The sequence below is a fragment of the Coturnix japonica genome, chromosome 1 (genome assembly GCF_001577835.2).
Source record: "Coturnix japonica isolate 7356 chromosome 1, Coturnix japonica 2.1, whole genome shotgun sequence".
Classification (NCBI taxonomy): domain Eukaryota; kingdom Metazoa; phylum Chordata; class Aves; order Galliformes; family Phasianidae; genus Coturnix; species Coturnix japonica.
In genome coordinates this window covers 122,886,282-122,906,834 of record NC_029516.1, presented here as the reverse complement: position 1 = coordinate 122,906,834, position 20,553 = coordinate 122,886,282, and the positions used below count along the sequence as shown (strand labels likewise).

Here is a 20,553-nt window from a genome sequence, read left to right as displayed (position 1 = left end):
ATACTGTATCACACTGCTGGACTTTAATGTTGAGAAAAGCATTCTTTCTCAACATTACTGTTATACTTTACTCTTAAGGATTAAGAAGTCTAACAATGGCAGCCAAGGGAAAGTAAACAAAATCTAATGCAAAATGGAAAGTTAAGTCTGTGCAGTGGCAAGGAAAGAGCAGAAGATAAATCTCCTTTAAGGACTTATTTACACATTTCACTTTGATCCAGGCTGCATTCACTGCCAGCTGTATGAAGCTGGAAGCACAGAAGCAGGCTGCAGAGCAAGCCTTGTGCTGCAAAACTGATTCCTCCAACAGTGTCTTGGCTTGGAGAATCAGCCCTACGAGGAGAGGCTGAGGAAGCTCGGGCTGTTTAGTCTGGGGAAGAGGAGGCTGAGGGGAGACCTTATCGCCCTTTTCCAGTACCTGGAAGGTGCTTACAGTGAGAGTGGGGCAGGTCTCTTCTCACTGGTGACAAGTGACAGGACGAGGGGAAATGGCCTCAAGTTGCGCCAGGGCAAGTTTAGGTTGGATATTAGGAAGAACTTCTTTACAGAAAGGGTAGTTAGGAACTGGAATAGGCTCCCCAGGGAGGTGGTTGAATCACCATCCCTGGTTGTGTGTTTGGGTGTGGTACTTAGGGATACGATTTAGTGTAGGGTTGTTAGAGTTAGGGTACTATGGTTAGGCTGCGGTTGGACTTGATGATCTTCAAGGTCTTTTCCAACCTGGGTAATTCTATGATTATATGTGTCAATGGGCTGTCCTGCTTCCAGCATGCCTTGGAAGGGGCAATGAGATAACACTGAAGCCATGACTCATACAGAGCATCCAACAGTCTAACAATGCCTAACATTACCTATACACATTTGGAAGCACCTACAGTGCTGTTCCTCCAACAGAGACAGCTGGGACATCAATACCTGTGTGGGGAGAAGATGACAAGCCAGAACACCTGCTGACTGCAAAGCTTGAGCTCCTTTCAAGAGGAATTTGCTCCATACCTAGATTAAGGAGCTGCACAGATGATGCTGTAATTCAGCTGTCTGCGGGAATCCTTGCAGCTAAAACCTTCTGAGTAACTTTCTGACTGCAGCATTACAAAGAACCATTTACAAGTTTACATTTAAGACAAAGACTAGAGGGACAGATTTAGGCAGCAGCAGCGGGGAAAACAAGTTATTACATATCAGAACAGCAAAGATGAGCTCAGTGAAACAGCTTATTTGTTCAGAGGGGAAATACAGTGAGTCACTCCTTAAAATTTCAAGCGTTCCCCCACACAACCTCTCCCATGACTGTAAAGTACTTTGCTGAGTCTCAACTTCTGAATAAAAATCTGTGTCAATGTAAAACTGCCCTGAACTTTTTTGTTACGGTTTGGGGTATTTATATATGTAAGAACAGAAATTGCTACCATGTGTGTAACAGAGCTTTCTGGGTTTACTCTTCCACCTCACCCGCTGCACTGCCTTTTGCTCCTGGTCTTTCCCCACCCTATTTAGGAAGATGAGAAAATGAAGAGTGCAAAGACATATAAGGATTCGTGTTCTGCAAGCAGAGGGGCTTTCTAACCAACTGGAAATACAAGCAACATGCTTTTGGATGGTCACGGCAGCCTAAACATTTCCTCTCCACAGGCCAGCCCGATCTAACCCATGGGTCTGTCTTGCATTTCAGTGCATTAACTCTCAGGAACCCCTTCAGGCCAGCAGCACTGAAGTCATATACCTGCAGCAATCCTATCAGCATCCTGCCCAGCTCCATCACCCAAGCAGATTTCCAGACCTTGCCCATCACCCTCCTTCCCTCACTGAGTGGCTTATTCAGGGACATATTTTCCAGGCCAGTGCTTTTACAGCAGTGCAGGTGGCCTGCTGGTAGACTGGGAACTTACAGCAGGGGCAGCATCACTTCTAGGTCAAAACTCCAGCATGCGTTAAAGGAAGGAAAAATTCACACCAGTTGAACTCGGGCATGGGCTGCAGGGCTCGGACTGAGAAGCAAAGCATTTATTAGCGCTAAGGTCCGACCTCCGCTGAGTACGCAGCCAGCAGGGCTGGTATTCACAAGGCGGCTCTCAAAGCACTGGGCGGGGACACAGGCGGGCAGGGGACATCCGGCACATACATTTCTTACACCACCGTAAGAATTATCATTATTATTACTATTATTATTTGGAGCGGGCGGGGAAGCGCTTTACAAACAGCGAAGGAGCGGCCATTGGAATTCGAACCCCGAGGCGCGGTCGGGCGGGGACAAGAGCTCCAGCCCAGCACAGCCCCGCCCGCCAGCTGCCTCCCTCCCATCCCACGGCCTTTCTTTGGGCACCCGGCTGTGTTTGCAGAGGGCTGATCTTAGCAAAGCCATCATCAGGTAGCAAATAAAGAGGAAAAAGAGCAGACTTCCACGTGCTACAGCAGTGGTCTCGATGAAACTGTTTTCATCACATCCCTCCTGCCCCCATTACGTGCCTATCTAATTATAAATAGGTGTACTACTGAAGTTCTAATATTCTCTTCCCACTCCCCAGCGCACTGTCCTGCACCCCACTCTGTGCTCAACGATATGAGGACAGTGGGGGTTGCAGCTTGATGATCCTTGAGGTCCCTTCCAACCCAAGCCATTCTATGTGACAAGAGCCTTACTGGCAATGAGCAGACAACTGCTGAGACCCAGTAGCTTCAATCTGAGGTCAGCTGAAAAGATTTACAGGCAAATTATGAGAGACAGGAAAGAACAGAGCTGGGTATCAGAAGATCATGTCTCTACATGCTCCCTATTCCCTGCTGTATTACTCCGAGACTTCCCCAAAATCCACCCCCAAGAACAGCTGCTAACATGTAGTTAGAAACTAACATCTAAATTCAGGGCTAATCCACAGTGGTTTTTAGCTGCATCGTTTGTACTTCCTTCCTCTGATGACAGACATTCCAGCTTCTTCTTCCATTTACTTTGATTGCCATAAAACAGCCAGTCATGAAGTCCAGTTGCGTGTCAGGTACTCTGAACAGCACATAAACATTAACTATTCCTGCAATACGAGGTAAGGCGTGAGCTCATTTGCTCAGTCTTTGTATGTGTGAAAAATAGGGCAAACGTAAAAGGGCTGTACCAGAACTCATCCTACAATTACATATATTTATATAATTCATTCCCTTATAGTACATTACTTATGATAACGATAGGAATAAATCAAGAATACATAAGCCCTGAGAGGACAACTGCTTTAACTGGGACTTCCATATTCAACATTTACAAATGATCTGAAAGTATTGCAACTATTCAGCTCCAGAAAATCCCTGATGTACTTTTTGCACTCTTGTCTGAGCAGAGTTTGCAGAAGACACCACAATGCACTGATGTTGCACATCATAAGAAGTGAACGTTCGCTCTGTGTATGAGGTATCCCAATGAAAGAAGGGAGTTCCGAAAGCTTTCTTGTTGTCTAAACTAATAAAGAGCTGCAAGGATGCCAAGCTGCTTTGAATACACTGCATAACAGAATTCTTTCGGGACAGCAAAGAAGTGCCAGCTGAATGCGCCTCTATTTTATTACCATTTCTAGATCATGACAGTGTTAAGAACGCGCAACCACTGTGTTCATGCACGAGGTGCTTCCCTTTCAGTCAAGTATGAAAAGAGTAATACATTAATTTCTCAATAACGAACATTGCCTGTCTAGCAGCTGCCTTTTTCGGTAGCTCTGATCTGCTACTGAAAAAGGAGGCATCAGTCCAAAGTAAAGAGCAAAGCATAAGGGGGATAAAAAACAACATACCATTCTTGAATAACACTCAACAATTTTTCCCACTAGTTCTTCTGACAGAAAGGAAAAGAGGAAGAAAAGCATTTTCATCTGAAGCCACACATGGAAAAACAATTTGGCTTCTCTCAGCGTTAGAAGAAAAAACAAAAATGCAGAGGAAGTATTTATTTAAAAACAAAAAACCAACCCAGCACACAAATCTCAACACAGCGCTGGATGGAGGGAGCTTAGCTGTGGGACCCCCCATGCAGCAGCTACAGCCCCGTCTTGTTCCATGCATGGCTCAGTGTTGACACTGCCGAGCTGGGTGGCTCCGCTCCCAGTGCTGCAGTTACAGAATCATAGAATCACAGAATTTTAGGGATGGGAAAGGACTTCTAGAGACCGTCAAGTCCAACCCCCCTGCCAAAGCAGGCTCCCTACACCATGTCACACAGGTAGGCGTCCAGGCGGGTCTTGAATATCTCCAGAGAAGGAGACTCCACCACCTCCCTGGGCAGCCTGTTCCAGTGCTCCGTCACCCTCACTGTAAAGAAGTTCTTCCGCACATTCGTGTGGAACTTCCTATGCTGCAGTTTCATCCCATTACCCCTAGTCCTGTCCCCACGCACTACTGAAAAGAGACCAGCCTCGCCACTATGGCTCCCACACCTCAGGTATTTATAAACCTGGATCAATCCCCTCTCAGCCTTCTTTTCTCAAGGCTAAACAGACCCAGTTCCCTAAGTCTCTCCTCATAGGGGAGATGCTCCAGGCCATCAGTTCACGATGCATGGGTAGTGGTGACCAGGAGGAAGGTGGAGGAATCCCAAAATGACTTGGTTGGAAGGAAACTTAATGGCCCATCCAAGTTCTAATGCCCCTGGCACGGGCAGGGGAATTTCCCACTAGACCAGGTAGCCCAAGACCTCCAGTCTGGCCTTGAACACCTCCAGAGGTGGGACTTCCACAGCTTCTCCAGGCAGCCTCAAACAGTTCTAATTTGATTAAGAACCTAAAAAATGGGAATGGAAAATGTCACTCATCAGCCTGAGATGCTCTAGGGAAGGACAGCCTGCAGCAATGAAAGCCGTGTCGGGTTTTACAGCAACCAGGCAGAGACATTTGTAAGTAGTTTTTCTTTGGATAAGAGCTTCGAAAGACACTGAGCAGTGACAAATGCAAGAAGACTTTCCATCCTAAATGCTCCAAATGAACAGAACGATGAAAAAAAAGAATAAAACAAAAGGCGTGCTGCCTGGCATCTACTCTAATTTATTTCAGATCTTAATGCTTCATGCTGAGCCTCTGGCTGCTCCTCTGAGTGATTTCAAGTTACTTCAACTTCTTGCTTTCACTGCAGACAAAATGGTTCAGATGGGATTTGCATGAGGGGAGACAAAGATGGCAATGAACAGGGACAGCCTGGATAGAAAAAGCTGGTGCAGAAGGAAAAGTATTGAGGCAGTTGAGAGCGGAAGCCCATAAAGGGGAAACAGTGAGGTTTCATGCTGGAAAGCACAACATCCTGCACCAAGTCACAGTATGCACCAGTTTTATTAGCAGTGAATGCTTGAAAAGAAAGTACAGGAATAACAGTAAGTGGATTCAAGACAGTGATACAGCCAGACAAAATGATAAACTCTAATATCATGTGAAAGAACAGAGACGGGAGCAAAAGCCATAATAAATGTCAGCTGGGGAAGAACATCTGTGCTGCTGCTGGGATGAAGGAAAACAGCTTCATGTGCACAACAGTTCAGAAATGGGACTCTGTGCCTTCTGTTCCTTGGAGCTGTTGGAAGGGGTCCAGAGGAGAGCGATGAAGATGATCAGGGGACTGAAGCACCTCCCCTATGAGGACAGGCTGAGGGAGCTGGGCTTGTTCAGTCTGGAGAAAAGAAGGCTGCGGGGTGACCTCATTGCAGCCTTTCAGTACCTGAAGGGAACCTATATCCAGGAGGGGAGTAAACTCTTCAAAAGGACTGATAACACCAGGACAAGGGGAAATGGATTGAGGGCAGATTTAGGTTGGATGTCAGGGGGGAAGTTCTTTACTAGGAGAGTGGTTAGGCCCTGGAACAGGCTGCCCAGGGAGGTTGTGGATGCCCCGTCCTTGGAGGTGTTCAAGACCAGGTTGGACGGGGCCCTGGGCAACCTGATCTAGTAAAGGTGTATGTTTGGTGGCCCTGCCAGGCAGGGGGGTTGGAGCTTCATGATCCTTGAGGTCCCTTCCAACCCGGGTCATTCTGTGATTCTGTAATTGTTGTGGAAAAGAATCTTGGAAATCTTAAAACTAGTCTGCTCCTAAAACTTGACATTGGATCTGATTTCCATAAAGAACACACTCAAAGAGGCCCAAAGTTTCTTTCAGTTCTGGTCCCTACTTTTAGCTTATCTATGAAAAAAGATGTTAATAATAACAACAACACTGTTTCAATGATCTCTAAGGTCCCTTCCAACATAGAAACTATGAAACTATGAAACTGTAAATGAGCCCTCAGCTTTAACCATCAGTGCCAGGAACAATGGAGCAACAATTAGATACTGGAAGCAAGATACAAAAGGGAAGAAAGAAAAATGAAAATAAAACTTTCCTTGTGGTCAGATCAACCACAGGATTTCCAGCTGAATTCCTTTCAGCTATAGAGACCTTCATTAGTACATTATTTGTACTTGGATAACGTACAATAGAAATGCGTATTTTTAATAAAATCCTAAGGAATGCATATAGGTCAGCCATGCCAAATAGCACGTACCTACCCAAAGGGAGGCATAAATATCACCACCTGGATTGCGTGAGGCTGCTTTCACCCTATGAACGGAAGGCCAGGGGAACAGGCTGTACTTCTTGATTCAGAGAAACATCCTCTACTTAAGGATGCCAGTCAGGCCAATATGTGCTCAGAGTGCTCATCAAAGGCACCTTCACAAATACAGAACAAGCAAATTAGAACTGAGGGTTGTAAAAAACAACCAAAACCACACAGGATTTGATAAAGAGACACCATTACAGAACAACAAAGGCTCTTCTTTCCCCCCCTAAAGCAGGAGACTGATGCCAGTATAAGAGAATCTCGTTGATGATGTTCTTATAAGCAGGATATTTGGCAAAGCAAGACTTCCTTTGTTTGCTGCTTGCATTTGTTTGCTTTTAAGCTCTCTTTCCCAAAGAGCAACAAATAAATACAAAATCAAGTCTGTATACCATTCCCAGCTCTGCTCTCTGACCTGCAGCAAGTTAGTGTCCTTGAAACTGTGGTTCGGAAGCACAGTTTATGCACAGCACATTTCACAGCTTCTCCAGCTGGACCAGTGTGATGCTGAGAAACAGCCCAGTATAAATCCTCCTACCAAGATCTATATAGATAGATAAGCATAGATAACCAGACAGGTCTATCTATCTATCTATCCATCCATCTGTGCATATTTTAAATACTGGCCCTTGCCAATACCTGTCCTGGTATGAAATCTACTAATATTTAGTTATCACTAAACTTGCTACAGCTGGAATAAACTTCAGAAACCCAGCCTGTTTCTACAGATATGTCACCAACTCAACCTCTGACCAGCAACGCTGGTGAAACCAGCAGCAATATATGGACTTGGAAGTGCTCAGGACACTTTTTGGAAGCCCCTCTCCTCCTGCCACTTGCCAGCTGCTGTTTCATGACAGGCAGCAGGATTCAGCTGAGAGCAGAGACCAGGATGGAACAAGCCACTTCCATCCTCACGCTGCCATGCAAGCATCCCCAGCAGCTGGCTGCCACAAGTGTATTTAAAAGGGAGAAGGCAACAAGTGGCTCAGAATAGCCTGGATGTAGCAGAAATCAGCAGCCTGACATAAATGAATTAGGGTCACAAATGCAACACAACACATGCAGACTAAAATATCAGCAATTTAATGGACAAACCATTACAGAATAAAATCAGGTCCATGAGGGACAGGGGGAAGATACTGAATCATATTTTTTCCATGTCAATCCTAACATGCTGCTCCTATTGTCAATGAAAAAGTACTGTTATAATGAGAAGTAGCAGAAGAAATGTTGAGCAAGCAGTTCAAATAAGCCAGACACCTTGAAACCATGGTGACAGACATAACTATTATTAACCTTACCTTCCTTCTTTCCCTATCTGCTCTGCTGCTGATGCTGCAGAGCCCTGCTGTTTGGAGGATGTAAAGAGATTAAAATCACCTTGGCCAAGCCTATGCTCTTGCATGTTGATGTAAGTAGAACGATGCCTTTGGCTGGGCATACTGACAGCCCTACGCTGTCTTGATTCCCCCCAGCTACTTCATACCCATTGGGTGAGGCTTGAACCAGCCAGGAGCTGAGCTCCAGCACAAGCAGACCTGCACGGGCTCGCTCTTTGCAGCCTGCGGGTCTGGACTTTTGTTTTCTTCCTTACATGTAAATCTGCATGACAGCTTGCTGAGCTATGCGAGCTCAATGATGGTAGCAACAGGGCGATGCCCCAGTCTGTTTAAAAATGGCATAAGGGAAGCTATAGGGTCATGTGACAACCATATTTTAATGAAATTTAGATCTTTCGAATGGGGGTAGAAAAAACAAGAAGCTAAAATGGCCTTGCTAGTTTTAGAGACAAAAATTACACCTGGTAAATTCTATGTACTGTTAACTCCAAGCTACACATCTTCAACTGAAGGCATTTATCAATGGGTAAACATGCTGCGCCCACTTATCCCATAAGCAGCTGCTCTTCTTTAAATACAATAAAGAACAGATTAGAAAATTGCCCTCCTGAGCTGTGTTATAAGTCCAATCTTAATGCACCATCCTGACAAAGCCAACTCAAAACAGGGATAGTTTCATCACTATAACTAACACACGGAAGCGTGGTTTCAAAGCCAAAACAATCACTTCCCGCATACTAGCAAATGTTTTCTCTCATTTGGTCACCTACAAACCCTTATGCTTAAGGAAAATATCACCTAACAGAGGAAATTTTCAGCTGGCTTCAGCAATCCACCAGCAGGGAATCAGTTAACCACTCCAACCTCCTGCACTTGCGCCTTATCAGAAATGTTAAGCAACACGATCAAACGCGATCAAGCACACGTTCCTAAGACACTCAGAAGAAAATCAAATATTATCTCTAATTGGTGCAGGCTTCGCTATTTGTATGCATGCAGTTCTGAGGAACTGCCACAAAGTTCCCCTAATCTATGTACACACAAGTTAACAATACACCTTGTTTTCAAAGGCTTCGGATGAACTTGATTCTGAGTAAGGGGAAAAAAAATCACTTGTGTTTCTGATAGGAAATAACTAAATTTAAACAATTATTTTCACCATTGGAAATGTCTGGGCTACTAACTCTCGTCTTACTTAATCGCTGTGAACAAGGCAACAGCAAAAGGAATGACATAGTAAAATCTTAGGGTGTGTTCCTAGATGATTTTGTACCAGGACAAATCTAGATCTATTCCCAACAAGCATAGTCCAAATATTCCAGATACAGGAGGCAAAGAAGATAAACTGACATCCTTAGAGTGAAAAAAAGGGCAGGAAAAGGGGGGGTTGGAGGTACTTGTTCCTCAAGTGTTCTGAAGCAGGAGAAAAGAAGTAACCCCCATGTTTTAAAATCTATCTGCCAAAAGCTGCTTTATTTTAGAAGATGCTAAATGTATCTTTCGGTGGTTTAGCTCCATTGACATAGAAATGCAAACTCTTTTGAACAGAACTGCTCTAATTTTGAGAAGTGGACTCATTTCCTTCCTTACGGAAATCACTTCAGTGTTCTTAGAAAACTCTTGTATTCCCTTCTGTTGTATTCCTGGAAAAACGTGGAGCCATTTAGTCTTTACTCTCCCTGGGTTCTTGGTCTAACCTTCCCAAGATACAGCCAGAGGGTCGATGCAGAAAGAGACTGTAAAGAAAGAGCTCAGGAAGCAAGCAGCAGCATGTTGGCCAGTTAGCTGGAGATGACCTCAGCTTGGCTCTTTAAAGCTAATGAATGAGCTAACAAATTTCTGCCTTCAGTGTCAGTTTCCTCCCCTCCTTATTTGCTTGCAATTGGTGTCATGGGTTAGTAGCGGGGCTGTAAGCTGAAGAGGAAGAATAAGCCAGAGCTGAGGTTCAGACTGATGAAGCATTGAAGACATCCCCTATAAAGCTTAGGTCCCCAGGACAGCATCTACATCTGTACCTCCTGACCTCTGCCTGACACATAGGTATCCCCAGATGCTGTTAGCATTTTTCACCTTCCTTCTGCCATTCATACAGAACAGTGCTGATCCCACTGGGATACACCTACTGGGATGTTCTGGAGATCAGGGCTGGAACTGCAGTCACCTACTAAGGAACCCATCCTTGGAGGTGTTCAAGGCCAGGTTGGACGGGGCCCTGGGCAACCTGATCTAGTAAATATGTATGTTTGGTGGCCCTGCCAGGCAGGGGGGTTGGAACTACATGATCCTTGAGGTCCCTTCCAACCCGGGTCATTCTGTGATTCTGTGAACCCCAGTTCAGGACTGCAATGCTGTGGGCTTCTGCTATGGTCCCAGAAACCCCGCTTGTGCAAGTCACAGACACCAAGAGCAGCTCTAGGCGCTTTCATTTGGGCAACATGACGCACCATCTCCAAGTACTTGAACTCTGGGCTCCAAGGAAATGAAAACTTAAACTCATGACTTGACTCAAGTGTTTTGTGTGATCACAACTACACACTGCTCAGACTAAATAAATGAATCCAATCATTTTTGTACTGAATTTACAAACCCCAAATAAGTCCTTTCTGTAATTTTTTTTTTAAATAATGGCTTTAAGATGAGAATATTTGAGACAAATATTATGAACTACTTGTCCTCCCTGATCTCTAGGAAGAACTAAATGGAAACAAAGCTTTAAGCCAATGCGATTATGTTAATATCCTTGCAACATTTCCACTCAAGCACTAAAGAAGCATTCAGCGCTACAGTCTGAACTACTAGATACTGATAGCACAAATATGTTCTGCCTGTTCCAATTTAGACTCAGCGTGAACTTTAAATGAACTCTGGATATTTCCGTGGTATGCACAATAATGTGTTTTTAGCGCATCAAATTATGAATCCCCTTCTAGTTCAGGTAAACCTTGTTTCTCCCTCACTCTCAAAGCCAGCGATAAGAGCATCGTTATTTAAGTCACGTGCACAGAGCAGAGAACATACTTTGTCCAAGGTTTGCTGGAATATCTTGTGATCTGGAACTACAACCCAGATCATTCTGCACACACTTGTGCTAAAAGGGATTTACAGTGTGGTGGAAAATTTAGATTCAGGCATTTTTTCATTCTACTCTCCTCCCACAGTGGGTAGAACTAGAAAATATCTGTAAATGTGAGCCAACCAAGGTGAGTGGCTCAACGTACGAGAGAAAAATCATTCAATTGACAATAGTAACACCCACATTCTTCACATCTATCCAAGTGTGATGCCAAAAGCAGTGCTCACTGACATGGGTCCTCATTTTGGAAGATGGAAACGTCTCGGGTGCCTCTCTTACCTCACTCACATGACAAGAGGTAGGACATGAGGAAACACTTTCTAATTGTACAAGGAGAGGTTTAGACTGGATATCAAGAAGAATTTCTTAATGGAGAGAGTGGTTAAGCTTTGGAAGGGGCTGCCCAGGAAAGTGGCAGCGTTACCATTCTTGGAGATATGTAAGAGATGGACATGGCACTAAGGGCCATGGTTTAGCGACGATACTCAGCAGGTCAGGCTGATGGTTGGATTTGGCAAAGACCTTCGAGATCAGCAATCTAGATGAGTCTATATTTTTGCATCATGACATTGCCATTACCCAAATGATTACTACAATGGCAGCAGCAAGCTCTGCTGGGCACATTATCATTACAACCTATTATCTTTCCCATTATTTTCCTTCTGCTGAGTTTGGCATTTATTTTTAAACAAGTGTGGCAGTCACAGTGCAAAAGGCATGATGAGCAGCATTAAACCTCCTGAATGTCCACAGATTTAATGCAGCCTGGGCTTCCTGCTGGGAAAAGGGAGCCACCGTTGCTCCTCTGATGGTTCCCCTAATCGCAAAGCTGCCCCACAAATGGAAGCCCACAATCACTTCTATGCTCCAGACACTTGTCTCAGCCTGGCAAACCAGCAGCTTGGTGCTGCCACCTCAGAATGCCAAATTCATAGAATCATAGCGTGGCTTGGGTTGGAAAGGACCACAATGTCCATCTTGTTTCACCCCTCCTCCTGTGGGCAGGGTCACCAACCACCAGACCAGGCTGCCCAGAGCCACATCCAGCCTGGCCTTGAATGCCTCCAGGGATGAGGCATCCACAGCCTCCTTGGGCAACCTGTTCCAGTGAGTTACCACCCTCTGTGTGAAAAACTTCCTCCTAATATCTAACCCAGCATGGCATCAGATGGGCTAAGTGACATAATTTAACGGTGAACAAAGTCAGAGGATCTGGATGCCAGGTGGGAAATGGGAGGCTTCTGAAAAAGAAAACTTATAGCTGGTAGAGATGACAACAGAGAACTCATTCCAGGGCTACAAGTCTGTAAGTTACCACAGAGACTGTCTTGGCTCCAGGAGTTATTTTTTTCCAGGAGAACCTGAAAGAGTTCTTCAGTATCCCAATGACCAGGAAATCAGCCAAAAGAACAAGCTCCACAGGCCCTCAGACTATTTCAAACAATTAACAATAAGCCACTGTTCTTTGATATAATTATAGAAATCGCACTTCTTTGATATATGATGGCAAACAAGCATGTTGAAGGGGCAAAAGGAGGTAGGGTTGTTTTTTTTCCCAGGAAGATAAGTACTTTTCTAAATAACACGTACCCCAAGGATCATATTTATGCAGCCATTTCAACAATCAAGTCTTTTTTAAGTCCACTATAATCCACTGACAATAAAAGATGAAAGAAACCTACAGGAAAGCCAGGGTTTAATCAAAGCACTTAATCAGTCAGAGGTTCCTTATTGGAACCATAAACTTGAGCTTGCTAAGGTTTCTCCTGATTTTTTTTTCCCCCTCCACCAGTGCTTGCTGAATGGGTCACCAGCAGCATCCTCCCTCGCTGCTCTCCCACCACAGTTGCACTCAACAAGTAAGGGTGGAAACATTCTTTATTCTCCTTATTCACTTCCTCCAAATTTAAACATTTGGCCCTGGGTTAAATTAAACGGATTTCTTTTATTATTCTTTTTAGAAACCAATCTCACGATCCCTGCCTGACCCCAGTAAGAGGCCAGAGCTGAGAGCCCACCGCCCACTCACAGTGCAGCGGAGGCCAAGAGAGGGTCAGCTCACACCACAGCACAGATGGGTATAATAGGCTTTTAATTACTTCCTTCCTTTTAAAACCATTTATTTGTTTATTTAAAACCATTTATTTTTTTATTTTTAAAAGCTGGTGAGTAGCTACTGGTATTTTCTTACACCTTTTTTCTTTAATGCACTTGGCAGACATCAAAGAGCTACAAATTTGGATGCAACTGACATTAAACATTCACTTTGATAGTTACATTTTTTGGGGGGGGAAGCCTTTAAAAGCATTACTTCCACTTGTTTGTGTGTTCTCTAAGTTATCAGCATATTTACCTAGGCTTTTCTGACAGCAATATCCATAGTCTTGTAGCCAAAGAAATACAGGAAACTCTGGAAACATACAACTACATACAAACATTTAAAGCTTAGAGAACATAATATGAAACAAATGCCTCCGAAGTGAACATCTCCAGATGTTTTAACATATTACTTTTTATATATGGGTATATATATATATATAATATGACTCAGCTGTGGAAAACCAAAAGAATGTTCTCATTTCCTGAGGCGGGCTAACAAGAAGGGGAAAAAATGTGAACGAAGGAACAAAGATTTCGGAAGTCAGCTTTTTCTCAGTAACAGCAGCTTTAAAATGAGCCCCTTCGATTTCTTTTTAATGTAAACAGAGCATTGCCTCTCTCTTACAATTGCATACACTGTTGTTTTCTGAACATGTGTGTGTAAAAGTGTTTAAAAGATAACCACATTCCTCTTTTCAGAGCATCTCCTCTATCCACCCCAACATCACCGTTAGTCACAAAAATCAAGGAATCGATACAGATCAAACCAATCTGGATTTCAATCTACTCCACTTGGAGTATGGCATCCAGCTCTGGGGCTCTCAACATGAGAAAGATGTGGACCTGCTAGAGTGGATCCAGAGGAGGGCTGGAGGGTGATCAGACAGCTCTCATGTGAAGAAAAGTTGGAGGAGCTGGACTTACTTAGGTTGGAGAAGAGCAGGTTCCAGGGAAATCTTACTACAGCCTTCCAGTTTCTAAAGGGAGCACACGGAGATGAACTTACTACATTGGCAGACAGTGATAGGACAAGGGGGAATGGTTTTAAACTAAAAGATATGAGATTTTGGTTAGATGTTAGGCAGAAATTCTTTACTCAGAGGGTGGTGAGGTGCTGGCACAGCTGCCCAGAGAAGCTGTGGTGCCCCATCCCTGGAGGTGCTCAAGGCCAAGTTGGATGGGGCCCTGGGCAGCTGAGCTGGTGGGGACAGCCCTGCCCACAGCAGGGGAATGGAATTATATGATCTTTAAGGTCCCATCCAAGTCATGCTACATTTCTATGATTATGTGCTATCTACTCCTCTGTCTAGCCACCAGTTTCTAGCTTCACCAGCTCCCACATAACTGCGCCTCTAGGGCAGCAGGGCCATGGCCTACCTCAGGACAATGTGTATGGCTTCTTGGAGCCTGACAGACCTGGGGCTGGGAAGCAGTTTCCACAGAGAGAGCCTCACCACACTTACCAGCAGGACCTGGCAAAAACAAGGGACTTAATCTAGCACATATGTCTGTCTCCCGGCCGCAAAACGCAAGCCTCCTCTGCTACCAACACAGAAGTTCAGAAGCGGGTGGTTTCCATCTGCGAACAGAAATACGCTCCCGTTTGGAAGCATTTCGTCATGCTAGACTGCTTCCCGCAGCAGATCCTGCTCTGCTGATTCAGTTCGGAGCCTGCTGGGCTGCATCCAGGCCTTGCCATGCCTTCCAGAGACACTGGACAAGTATGCCAAGGATGGGAGGGCCTACAGCCCTGCCACTCCACACCCTTTGCTCCCCAGAGCACCTCTAAGGCCATCCCTGGATGCAGTCTTCTTCCCCCATACCAACCCCCCTGCCACTGTATGCCATGGGGCCAGCACTGGAGCCACTCAGCCAAGTTACTGCCTCCCAGTTATTTTCCGGTGTTACTTCACTGCTTTGCTGCAGCCTATCCCAGTGCCCCAAACCACAGTAAAACAATGCATTAGTACAGAAAATCCTTTCAATTCTAAGCACAACTGCTTCCCCTGACTGCTCAGACCACCCAGGAAACCTTCATAAAGTCATTACATGGTCTTAGTTTCCCCCAGTTAGCCACAACAACTCCCCACCCACGACATGAGTAATAAATCCCAAGGCTTTAACTAAACTATTCCCACCAGTTTAGGTTTCGGTCCATCAGAAGTCCACTTACAAGTGTGTGCTGCTCACTTCTTCAAACTATTTAATACAAGCAAGGCTTGAAACAACTCTAAATGCACCGGGGCTGACTTAGGATTCACCTCCTTATCAGACTATTTAGAACTGGATGGTATGGGTTTTTTTTACAGTACTGCAAATGACAGTACCTCGACTTTCTATTTTTCTTTCTATCTGTTTAAAAGAACTAAGTAGGTATTTCCAGAAAGGTTTTGACACTTCAGGAAGGGGAAGCGCTGAAGTAATTGCAAAGGAGTGTCCTAATTTGCAGAAAAGTATTTCCCCCGGGGGCTCAGTCTCCTGCTCTGCTTTCTCCAATTGTCAAGTTGAATTAGGATGTTCCCAGCCTTCTTTCATTCTTTCAAAGCACGTTTCTGCCTCAACACCAGAGCCTGTGCACCAGCCCTATGGGCAACGAGCAATGCAGCACATTGCTGCAATGACAAAGACAACACTCTGCCTACACACATGCTATGAAGGGCTCAGACAATGCGTGACTTCAGCTGTCAAAACACAACTGTCGTTCTCATTTTCCTTGTTGTCAGCACCTGCTGTCACAGAAAAACCCTATGCAAGTACCTTTCCCACCAACTGGCAAACTGCTTTTAGCACAGATCACTGCAACTACGTCCCCAAGTGAGAAGTAAAAGGCTGAAAGTACAGAGCAAGAAGCCTTTAAACAAGGATTTGGGGCAAACAGAACACAGATGAATGCAGATGCCGAGCCTAACACACTTAGCACAAAACCACAACTGCAAGAGCTGAAAAGCATTCTGTAAGTGCTTTGGTAGTAAATGTTTTATTGTCACTTGAAGAAGAATTTATGAACTGCCCAGGGAGGTGGTGGAGTCTCCTTCTCCGGAGATATTCAAGACCCGCCTGGACGCCTACCTGTGTGACGTGGTGTAGGGAGCCTGCTTTGGCAGGGGGGTTGGACTCGATGATCTCTAGAGGTCCCCTCCAACCCCTACAATTCTGTGATTCTGTGAACTATGCAAGTGATGCTCTGTGCATTACGGGTCATTAATGGTTCCCATGTCTGGAGCTCGCTCTAAGAGAAAAACCACTGGGTTACAGCTGAGGTTCAGCTCCAGTATCACATACAGCTTCTTATTTCCCTTACCAATGCCTGCCAAAGCCAGCAGCACTACGGAGCACTCACAGGTGTGAGCTTCACGCGAACAAGAGCTGGATATCCAATGAGTCTACACCAGTTTGTCAAATACAGTTATTCTGCGAATAAAGAGGAGCTTGCTTTGTAGGCAAGCAAGCAGTAAAATACTGAACATTCATCACTGTAAGGAAAAACTTAGTTTCCATGAGGAAACCACAAACGTATAAGATAATAAAAGACCCTAAACTGCAAGCTAACATTTTCCTCTAAATCCCATAAGGAACATATTCCGGCAATAGCTCACCACGATGAATTCAGCACAAGCAGCTGGAAAGGCTGCAAACAGAATGCTCCCCCAGCAGAAATATAACCCCAACAGGTCAAGAGCTCTCAGCCCAGGCACCATACAGCAACAACTCACGTTCAGAGCCACCCAACGCCGACACCCCACGGGCTCTATGAGAGACCTGCTTGCAGCAGTAGGTCCCTCGCAATGCAAAAACAAAAGCAGAAGCAACAGAGCATCCGTCAAATGAAACAATACGAAAGTTACTAAGAATAATAAGTAACCGTGCGCACATTCCTGCCGGCCCGATGTGTGCTGCTCCTCCGTGCGGGTCTGCAGAGCTGCATCAACTCAGCCCTTCTCAGTTCTGCCTCCTTCCCCCTGGCCGTGCACAGCAGCCCGCCGGGAGCGCCGCCCAGCCGCAGCCGAGGCCGGGTCGGCACGTCCACGTGTCAGCGCGTTCATTCGGGACGGCTCACCTCCAGAAGCGTTTAACAGTGGGTGAGGCTCCCAGACTCCGTGTAATTAGAGCAGACTTTGCTTTCTATAAGCCATCCCTATTAACCTCTCCCTTAAGGCACAAGCGAGAAACTCCACGGAGCTCACCCAGGGCTATTTAGCAGTTTGTAAAGGAGAGGAGGCTGTAAGGTACAAGGGCTCCAAACCCACGCTCCGGCCGGGAGGGAGCTCAGCAGGGCACAGGGATGGCACAGGAGCGAATGAACGCCCGCCAAGCAGCACAGCCAGTCTCCCTCCCAACGCACAAATACCGCTGTCCTACCTGCCGGGCAGCCCCGCCGCCGTCGCTGCCGCCACCCCCAACATCGCGCCGAGCTCCGCCGCAACGGGAGGAGCCGAACCGAGCGCCGGTAATGGCGCTGTGCTCCCGCCCCCTGCCCGCACTGCGCTGCCGCCTGGGGGCGCACCGCTCCCGCTCCGCCGCCCGCCTCAGCCCGCCCCGCCTCAACCCGCTGCCCGGCGGGAAGCGCCGCTCTGGGCCCTTGGTGTGTCCGGCTGGCGTCGCGCAGCCCTTGGAGCCACTTTGCAGCACAGAATTGCTGTGGAAGCAGCGCCAGCTATTCTCGCTATGTTTTAATGAGTGGGTCCGCTGCAGGACCTCGCTCACCTCCCATCTGGCGGCAGGATTGGTTTACATCATCTGAACTAGGCAGGTTCTCGTTCTGTGCCTGCTGAGGTAACACTACCCCTTTGTTTTTGCTTCCTAATCGAGTTCGGGCGGTCTGCCATGTTATACCTGCAGGCAGCTTCACGGATGGCTGTAATTAACCCCAGTGTGCCTGTGTGGGGCTGGGGGCTGTCACGTCGCCTGGTTTCTGCTGCAGAGCACAGGACCTGATTCCCAGTGTACCTGAACATAAGGCACAGGCCTTATGAGGAGAGCCTGAGGGAGCTGGGATTGTTCAGCCTGGAGAAGAGGCTCAGGGGAGACCTTATTGCTCTTTATAACTTCCTGAAGGGGGGTTGTAGTGAGCTGGGGGTTGGCCTCTTCTCTCGTGTAATCGGTGATAGAACTAGAGGGAATGGTTTTAAGCTGTGCCAGGGGAGATTCAGGCTGAACATTAGGAAGTATTACTTCTCAGAAAGGGTAGTCAGGCATTGGAATGCACTGCCCAGGGAGGTGGTGGAGTCACTGACCATGGGAGTGTTCAAGAAACGTCTGGATGTTGTGTTGATAAATATGATTTAGCTGGGAAGTATTGATTATGGTTGGACTAGATGATCTTCTAGGTCTAATACAACCTTGATAATTCTGTGATTCTGTGAACACGGAGCAGCAAACAGTGACGTTCATAAAGAGCAGAAGAGCCTTCACCGAGCGCTGTGCCAAATGCAAAGTACTGGCAGCCCTTGGAAGCGCTGCACCAAGTCCAGGTGTTGTGTTTCAGAGGCACTTTTGCGCCCTGGCTTCGGAAGCTGACTCAAATTTTGGTGCTGACTTCCTGTTCATCAGAAATAACAATTCGTAATGACCTTCATTACGTGGCATTAGAGCATTCTGGTATCCTAATTAACTTGTAAAATTCAGCCCAGAGTACTTAAGTCAGTAAATAATTCAATAGGATTCACAAACACGCACTCAAAAGAAGAAAAAATATCATTCCCTCCAGTGCTGTGTAATGAAAAAGTACGACTGCTTTCCTCCTACGCGCTTATTAAGAAACACCATGAGCTGCCTGCTCCTTGCTGCTCACAGAGTCATCATTAAGGTCGATGCTGCTGTGCCTGGTGTCGGGAGTGCCAGCATCCCCAGGAGGCAAGTGAGGAAATGGAGACAGCAATGCTGAAATGCAGCTCGCTGAGGAAGCATGTGGCAGAGCAGGGATGTGGGGCTCCATATCTCCAGACCAAGCATCCAAATCATGAGGTGATTTTCTTATAACAATCTCCCCACGCTAAATCAGTGTATTTATTCATTGTGTCTTCTTCACCCTCTTTGCAGGCTCCCCAGGGCAGTGGGCATGGCCCACAGCTGCCAGAGTTCAAGGAGCGATGCTGTCAGACATAGAGTTTAATGCTGTGTGGGGCCAGGAGTTGGACTCTGTGATCCTTGCGTACCTTTCCAACTCATTCCATGGTTCTGTGATCTTGAGCTATAAGGCCTTTCTGTAGATACTCCTCACAAGTGCTTCTGCCTAGAGAGACAAGATGACAAAGAGGTTCTAGTTGAGGGCTTACTGCCCTGAGTCCTTTCCAGACTTACATTTGAACAGCCCTACTTCATACAGTGAATATTAGCCCGAGATTTTGCTTTCTCTCAGAACTTAAGTAATTCATGTGGATCTCTTAAACATTAACTAGTCTATATAAATATTTAGCTACTAAACGCCGGAGTGATATGACGGGCCTTCGCCTCTGCCAGAAGTAATGCTGAGCATCAGCAGCTTAACTCCACAAGAGGGAATAAGGAGAGTAAAGCAGCACTTAAGGTAAAAGCCTTTTCCTGGGGTTGTGTAACATTTTCCATGGATTTTATTTTTGAGATGTTTTGCAAGCTCCAAATTGCAAGAGATCCAAGAACGAATACGTACGTCCATTTACCCAAAGGTCTGAGTGTTCTCAGAACAATCTTCGATTTTCAAGCAATTAAGCTTTCAGATGAGACAGTAAAAAAGAAAAATCTTAAATCCCATACTCAGATGCAGCTGCCATCCAATAACTATCAATTTATAACACTTTTGGATGCCGTTACGGGAGGAGTGGGGTTGTGCCTGTGCCCAAAATAGCACGATGGTTTTCACACTGATTACTTTAGATTCTTAAGAAGCCTACAGGCATTCAACCGACAGCAAAAGAATCGATGAATTGCTGATACCAAAGAGGATTCGACTGTTGAAGCAGTAACTAACTGATGTCTATTGCCCCACTTTGCTTTACTGCTCTCTACCTTCATTGCACAGTCCAGCCCGTGTCACTTCACGTTTTGTTCATTCTCATTCATTTAGGAAGGATGAATTTGTTTGTTTGTTTTCCAGAAGGGCATCAGGGGACCTTGTTTTTGATACGGGGGCACGTAGCTTTGGCCTGTACTAAACCAAATCTGTTGAAAAGAGGTATTATGTACTGTGGCCATTCTTCCATGAAAAAGCTTAGGAATGCTATTATTGTGCCAGGAAAGTTAGAAGAGCCTTTAAGTGCAGTTGGTGTAAAGACATCAAAACCGAGCTGTGTTTAACAACTGAGTTTGCTTTTGCTGTTGTGAGATAATTTCATTTTCAGGGCTTTGTTAACAAAGCTAAAGTAGAACGTGAAGTTGAGCAGTTCAAAAGCAATAGGTAGAATGGATGCTATTTACACTGCAGCAAGAAGGAGAACATGAGATGAGAAATAGTCCAACCGAGACATCCTCTCTTTTGCTAATCTGGAAGACTTTGGCCCCCCAGA

General features: G+C 45.7%; 1 protein-coding gene across 3 annotated transcripts in view; it reads right to left on the bottom strand.

Annotated features, from left to right (window-relative positions):
- The window catches only part of LIMS1 (LIM zinc finger domain containing 1), a 52,786-nt gene extending 35,228 nt beyond the window's left edge, over positions 1–17,558 (bottom strand). The window contains exon 1 of one of the 3 annotated variants that reach the window (XM_015849714.2): positions 17,432–17,558. In XM_015849714.2, the coding sequence (XP_015705200.1) occupies positions 17,432–17,475 (44 nt within the window). In that variant the 5' untranslated portion in view covers positions 17,476–17,558. Of the gene's footprint in view, positions 1–16,943; positions 17,070–17,129; positions 17,149–17,431 lie in introns of those variants that run through there. The other 2 variants (XM_032441976.1, XM_015849718.2) reach the window with 2 other exon arrangements.
- Positions 17,559–20,553: the final 2,995 nt, after the last annotated feature.